Source organism: Phragmites australis, chromosome 14 (assembly GCF_958298935.1).
Source record: "Phragmites australis chromosome 14, lpPhrAust1.1, whole genome shotgun sequence".
In the NCBI taxonomy this organism is placed as follows: Eukaryota; Viridiplantae; Streptophyta; class Magnoliopsida; order Poales; family Poaceae; genus Phragmites; species Phragmites australis.
The window spans coordinates 21,531,872-21,538,396 of record NC_084934.1 but is presented as its reverse complement, the minus strand read 5'-3'; the positions used below and the strand labels follow the sequence as shown (position 1 = coordinate 21,538,396).

Genomic DNA, 6,525 nt, shown 5'->3' with positions numbered 1-6,525 from the left:
TCAGCCTATCACAACTATTTTGCTGCACTCATATATCTGCTGCATTACTTTACTGAAATGTTTTGCTGCTGTTTTGTTGCCCGTGCTTTTCTTTTGGTCGGTACTCTTCTGTCTCATTTTTGCTGTTATATGTTCATATATGGCCTTTTGAATCTTCAGTGCTCTGGCCATCGATGGCCATGCTTTGCCGCTGATTGAGTTCTCTATGCGCTGTTTTGTGTTTTGTGACTGGCTGCTACATTTGTATTCGAGTGCTCGGATCTTTTCATGAGCTCCGTGGGTGATAGCTGAACTGAGCTGAATGTTTTTTTTTTCTTTTTCCTTTTCTTTTTTCTATTTTGAAACTAAGGACATGATGATCTGAAGGGTTTTCACCTTACAATAAATTTCTTGTTCAATACTTAACCTTACAAGGGCTACTACATATACGAATCATGGGTTAATACTACCTGGGTAACAATCATAATCCTAAGACAATTGGGTGTCCAGTGCTGCATTTGGCTCCAGTCTCCTGTACTGCTTTTCTGTGCAAAAAGCATCAACTAGAAGGGAGTGATCTAACTTGCGCGGTTGGCGGCATGGGATTATGGAAATGATTCTCGTTATGCTCGTATTCATGGGAAATTTATGTTTGCAGCTGAGTGCCTGGCCTCTAAGTCCAAACTAGGGGCGAGTTGATTATTACTTTCTCCAACATCTCTCACCATGTCGGCAGGACTGCTCAGGGTTTATTTAGTTCCTGCTCCTACCTATTTGTCGATTTCCAATCAGTGATAATGTTATGGCTGTGTGCAGAGTTACAGTACAGTCAGTATGCTACGAACTACGTAGGGAATTTACCATGGCGTAGATCGCAACGGTGAGTCAATGACAGAAACGAATTGTTGGCTTATCACTCATTTCAGTGTTAAGAGCAGTGAATTGTTGAACCTTACTGAGCATTGCTCTCGAAGAATCAGATTTTCAAGTGGTTGGTTTTAACCAGGAACAACATAGAGCTAGCAATTCCGACTTGTCAATCCCTTTCAGAATCCTTAGTGATTTTGGTGACTCCACGTGATTACAGATTAACCTTCAAAAAAGTTCATGAGATTCTTCAGACCTTTCTAGGGATATGGCAAAATTTCCAATGCATTACCTTGGTCTGCCACTTACTTTAGGTCGTATGTGCCTAGTGCTCTGCAAACCATACTAGACAAGGCTGTGTGTTGTCTATCCAGCTGGAAGCTGAAACTCCTTACCGCAGTTGGGAGATGGATCTTAGTGAAATCAGTTCTCTCCTCTTTGCCAACGTATCTCCTTACCCCATCAGGCCATCAAAGAAGTTCTACATAGTACTAGACAAATATCATTGTGGTTTCTTTTGGACTGGAAATGAGGAGTGCAGTGGGGGAGCATTTAAGGTTACATGGAACAAAGTCTGTCAACTGATAGGAAAGGGGAGGGTCTAGGAATCTTAGATCTACAAAAATTCAATTGAGCTTTTCAGCTATGGTGGCTATTGTTTGATAGAAAAGACAGAGAACACTTGGATAGGATACCTGGTGTCGTGCTGACTCAGGAGATATGGCTTTATTCTGTTCATGCACTAAGATCACTCTAGGTAATGGTAGTAAAATACCTTTCTAGTGTGCTAGATGGTTGGATGGAGAGGCCCCAATAGATATAGCCCTAGCTTTGTACTCACACTTTCTAGTTAGGAAGAATCGGATGGTTGCAAATGCCTTACAAGACAACAACTGGATTTACGACCTCTGACATAATCTGAACACACAATTAATTGGCGAATTTGTGCAGCTATGGAATAGGATCAGTGAAATGCAATTACGCCAAGCAGAGGACACAATAACATAGACACTCACGACACATGGATCTTACATTGCGCGGTTGGCATACAAAGCCTAATTCGCAGACTTGCCGAACAAGGGATTCAGAAAAATAATTTGGACGGTTTGGGCATCACCAAAATACAATTTTTTTGCATGGCTCCTCATCCAGAACCAACTATGGATAGTCCAGCGCTTGTAGCTCCGGCACTGCAAGAACCAATATTCTTGCCCAATGTGCAATCGTAACTTGGAGATTGCGATCATCTCTTCGTCGACTGCCCGACCACTAAATGTCTTTGGTTGCGTATAGCCGAGTGGCTACATCTATCATCCTTGCATCTAAACTCATGGATCAGCACATACTCGATGGAGGCATGGTGGGCTGAGCGCATCCAACAACCGAGAAGCTTGCAGAAAGGTGACAAAACACTGATCATCTTGACATTTTGGGAGTGGTGGAAAAAAAGAAACAGCCGAATCTTTCAAGGTGAAGAACTCATGTAAGACACACTGCTACGAAGGATACAAGAGGAGGCGATAATCTGGGACCTGCCGGGTGCTCATGCTTTGATAACTCCTAGAGATAGCTGAGAAAATTCATAGTTATCCGCTTGTATCCCGGGTTGTATGTCGCCTTTCAATTTGCAACTTCGGCCTTGGGTCCGGTCATATGGCCTGTAACCTCAAATGTAGGCATCTTTGATGCCATTTTTTCACTCTCTAATATAATCGCCATACGGTGGCTTTAAGAAAAAAATCCCTTTCAGACTCTTGCTGCGTGTGGCCAGCACTCGGCAGTGGATTCGACGTGCTCTCTCGGCTTATTATTCTCTGACCATTTTGTCGTGCTCGTGCAGTGCAGGTGCATGTGTTCCTGCCCTGGAAAACGGCAAGATCGATCTGCTGCTTAAAAATATACTAATCTCGTAGCTGTTCACGTTATCAGAAAAGCTAATCCACCACGACATCTCTCTGCAATGCATGACCTGGTGCCCGCCAGAGTTGTCAGTGGACCTGGACGTATCACACATCGCCACTACGGTACAAACTAACATTTCTTTGACCGTTTTGACTGATTTTTATGTTTTTTTCTTTTCCAAATCGTATACGATCTAATTAGCCACAACACCAGAGTAGCCTTTTTTTTTATCACACCTCCTAGAGTTCAGTGCCTGAATTCTCGTGATTTTTCGGTCAATGGTGTGAACTCAGAGAAGAAAAATGCAGAGCTAGATTAGTGGAGGATGGTTTGGGTTCAGGATAGGTTCATTGGGTTGGGTGTTGTGCTTGGAGGGATGCTAGAGAGGTGGTCAGATCAACAGTGGGCAGTAACACGGTCGTGCGATGGTGATACCGTTGGAGCTACGGGAAGGGGACGGGATTGGCAACGAGGACAATGAAAAAGGAGTGGTTAGTACGGTAGCGGGCAGTGGATTTGGCGACGGGAGAGATACTGGAGACGGTAAGAGGCAGATAGGGCGGAAGAGTGTTGCACTGTTTTCGTGTGGAAAAGAAGACAAAGTAGAGAGCGGGAGGAAGAAGACTTCTTCCATCTTTTCCTTATCAGCCTCACATGCATATGTTCGCGCAGTAGCCTTTCTCCTTTCCCTTTTTCTGATTCGTGCTCACCAAATTTCCCCGGCAGAAGCACCCTGCACCACCCAAACGAAAACAAAAGGCCGTTGGTGTCATCATTTCCTGCAGGGCTAGCTAGCAAGCAGCAAGATCTGTGGCAGGAGCATTGCTGTTCCCTGACAAGCGCGCCTAACGAGGTGAGATCTGTCTGAGCGCCCATATCCTGCAACGCCGCAAGTTCTCTTGCTGCCCGCCACCGTCGAGACGTGATGTCCGACGCCCATGACCGCCATATTACCAGGATGCTTGCAATTTGGTTCTACGAGATTGGAACCGAATGGTGCATTGCATTGATCTTCCAACTCAAAACGGTTGCTTTGGCATCCCCCCCCCCCCTCTCTCTCTCTCTCTCTAAGAATCCATAGCCTGTTGTTACACGCAAAAAAGAATCATTCGAACCAATGATCCTGGCCCCGCACGTATGCCGACGACGACCTCACGAGGCGGTGGTGGCCCGGAGCGCGCACTCCTCCGGCACAGCGGGGTACCGCTCGCGGTCGCTGCAGTAGTCGTAGATGACGAGGTTTCGTCCCACCCAGGCGGAGTCCTCCCGCTGCGCGCCGTCGAGCGCCCACGCCGGCGGCTGGTCCCACCAGCTGTCCCCCGTGGCCGCCGCGCACGCCGGCGGTGCAGTCGAGTCGGTTGGCCAGGAGCAGGCGTCGGTGGCGAAGTCGCGGTAGGACGAGATGAAGGGCCCCTTGGTCCAGTCCGTCTTCTCGAGCCCGCCGCGCGTGGCCCAGTCGTCGGCGTTCCAGATGCTGGAGAAGACGTACATGGGCTTGGCGATCGGGAAGAAGCTGTTGCCGGGCTTGCCCGCGTCGTTGGGGTACACACGGATCGGCACCTTGTCCACGAAGAACCTGCACCATCGAGCACAAGCACAAATGGACTCATCAGCACATGGGGATCTGCACTCTGCAACCCATGATCGACGTTGTGGAGCCATGACTCCTGATCACGAGCGCTCGCAGCTAACAGTTGCATGCACATGATCACGATCGCGGTGTACAGCGACTGCCGCGGATCCATGTGCGGTGTCGCGGTTTGGATAGGAATGGATTGGTGGGCATGTGGCAGGGGCGAGACGGTCCGGCCCCAAACAGGGGCGTACCAAGTTAGCGGTACCGACGCAACAGCAACAGCGGCCTCGTTTAGCATATCTGTGGTGCGGGTCCGATGCTCCGATTCAGGGTCAGGCAGGCAGGCTGGTGGATCCATTCAACTCGCCGCGTGATCAGGCTCGGCGTTAAGCACGACTCGAGCAGAGGATGTTGGCTAGCTAGTGAAAGATTGACGAAGCAAATCCACGGGATCGATCGATGGATATCCGATGTGACTTACACGATGTGCTTGGCGTTCCAGAGGATGGAGTAGGTGTGGAAGTCGGCGGTTGGGTCGAACCAGAGCGAGTGGCGCATCTCCCGGCCGCCGACGCCGTTGTGGTACACGTTGGTCTGGATGATGTAGGGCTGCCCCGTCCGGTTGCCCAGGAACTCGAAGTCCAGCTCGTCCCGCTGCGGCGCCGCGTCCACGTCGGAGCACATCTGCAAGACCAAGACGGATATATGCGTCGATGGACGGATGGACTAAAGCTAGCTAGCTAAACAAGCAATGCGAACGATGCCGCCGCCGCAGCGCAGGCTTTTTTTTATAATGAATGGCGTACGTAGTAAGCGGTGACGACGCCGGCGGAGTCGTTGCCGACGAGCTTGAGCTTCATGCTGAACCAACCGAAGAGATACCGCTGCTTCGTCTGGAACCCCACGCCTGCAGAGGAAGGAGATGAAACGACGGAGCGAGCAAGTGAGGTGAGATTGCATGGACACCACAGTTGAATTTGCAGCATTAACGACGATCCTGTGTTTCTTTAGTGGTGCGTGCTGACCTGTCTTCTGGTCGAGGTAGAGGTACCAGGTCTGGCCGTCAGCGGAGGTCTTGACGTGGTCCTCGGCGCCCGTGATCTCAAAGTCGTCGCCGAACGTCGACGCCGAGCCCGACGCGCCGTGGAAGCAAGACGACACCGCAATGGCGGCGAGAGCAGCAAGGAGCCGCCGCGAGCCCATTGCTGTCCCTCGCAAAGCAACAGCTCAGAGAGGGAGGGGAGCGAGCGGGGAAGAACGGGAGAAGGCAACGCGCTGCGGAAGGAAGAGGAGGACAAGCTAGGCGAGAGCTGACGATGATGTCGATGCCGATGCCTTGAGGCCGGGGCAAAGCACAAGGCGGAGCAGCGCGTCTTACCACAGGGGCCAGGCGCTTTTGTTTAAGCTTAAGCTAAGCTGAGCTGCCGGCGTGTTAGGCCTTGTTCGGTTAGCTTTGGCTACTTTAAAGCACAAAATTAAATTAAATAGTTAGTTTCTAAAAATAATTTTTAAAAACAAAATTAGTCATTATTATTTGTAACAAAAAATTAGTCGGAACCAGCTTTAGTAATTTCTGAAAGATATTATATACTCCTCCGATTACAAATGTAAGTCGTTTTAGACTTATGTTATGTACAAGGATTAAAAAAGTAGATCAAATAATCTGATTGCCTCTTATTTATTCTGCATGAAAAAAGTAACTAATTCATTTGTGAGAGTGATAATATTTATTAAATAAAAGTAAAAAGAGAAAAAAGAGAAAAAAATGCACAGAAGTTTAAAAATAACTTATATTTAGAAAATAGTTAAGAAAACTAAAACGATCTATATTTGTAATCAGAGGGAGTATATTATATATTTTATTAATATAAAAGTTAATTCAAAATTAACTTTTCTATAACAACTTTCAAATAACAGCTTTTAAAAATATTTTTTTAAAAACATGGACCCAACAAATCACAACACAAAGTTATGCCCGGCCGGGGGCCCCAGCCTTAAGAATCGTGTAGTTTTCAGTTTTTTTATTGCTGGACATTGTACTTGGCCGTGTCTGCGTGTACGGTGAAAATTGCACCGTTGCACTCCTCTCCGCTTTCTCGAGAGGCGAGCCAGCTTTTGCGTCTCAAAAAGGTTACGGTCACTGTAGTGACCAGATTAATTTTTTTCCATCTAACCGATAGCACATTCTCAAAAGCTATTCT

The 6,525-nt window shown here is 47.9% G+C and overlaps 1 protein-coding gene across 1 annotated transcript; it reads right to left on the bottom strand.

The window, feature by feature from the left end:
• Positions 1 to 3,797: 3,797 nt before the first annotated feature.
• Positions 3,798 to 5,860, bottom strand: LOC133891266 (probable xyloglucan endotransglucosylase/hydrolase protein 8). Its single transcript, XM_062331973.1, has 4 exons — positions 5,350 to 5,860; positions 5,131 to 5,231; positions 4,806 to 5,008; positions 3,798 to 4,324 (listed from the first exon to the last, which is right to left on the bottom strand). The coding sequence occupies exons 1-4, from the start codon at positions 5,525 to 5,527 to the stop codon at positions 3,901 to 3,903; spliced, it is 906 nt and encodes a 301-aa protein (XP_062187957.1). The 5' UTR covers positions 5,528 to 5,860; the 3' UTR covers positions 3,798 to 3,900.
• Between the last annotated feature and the right edge of the window lie 665 nt (positions 5,861 to 6,525).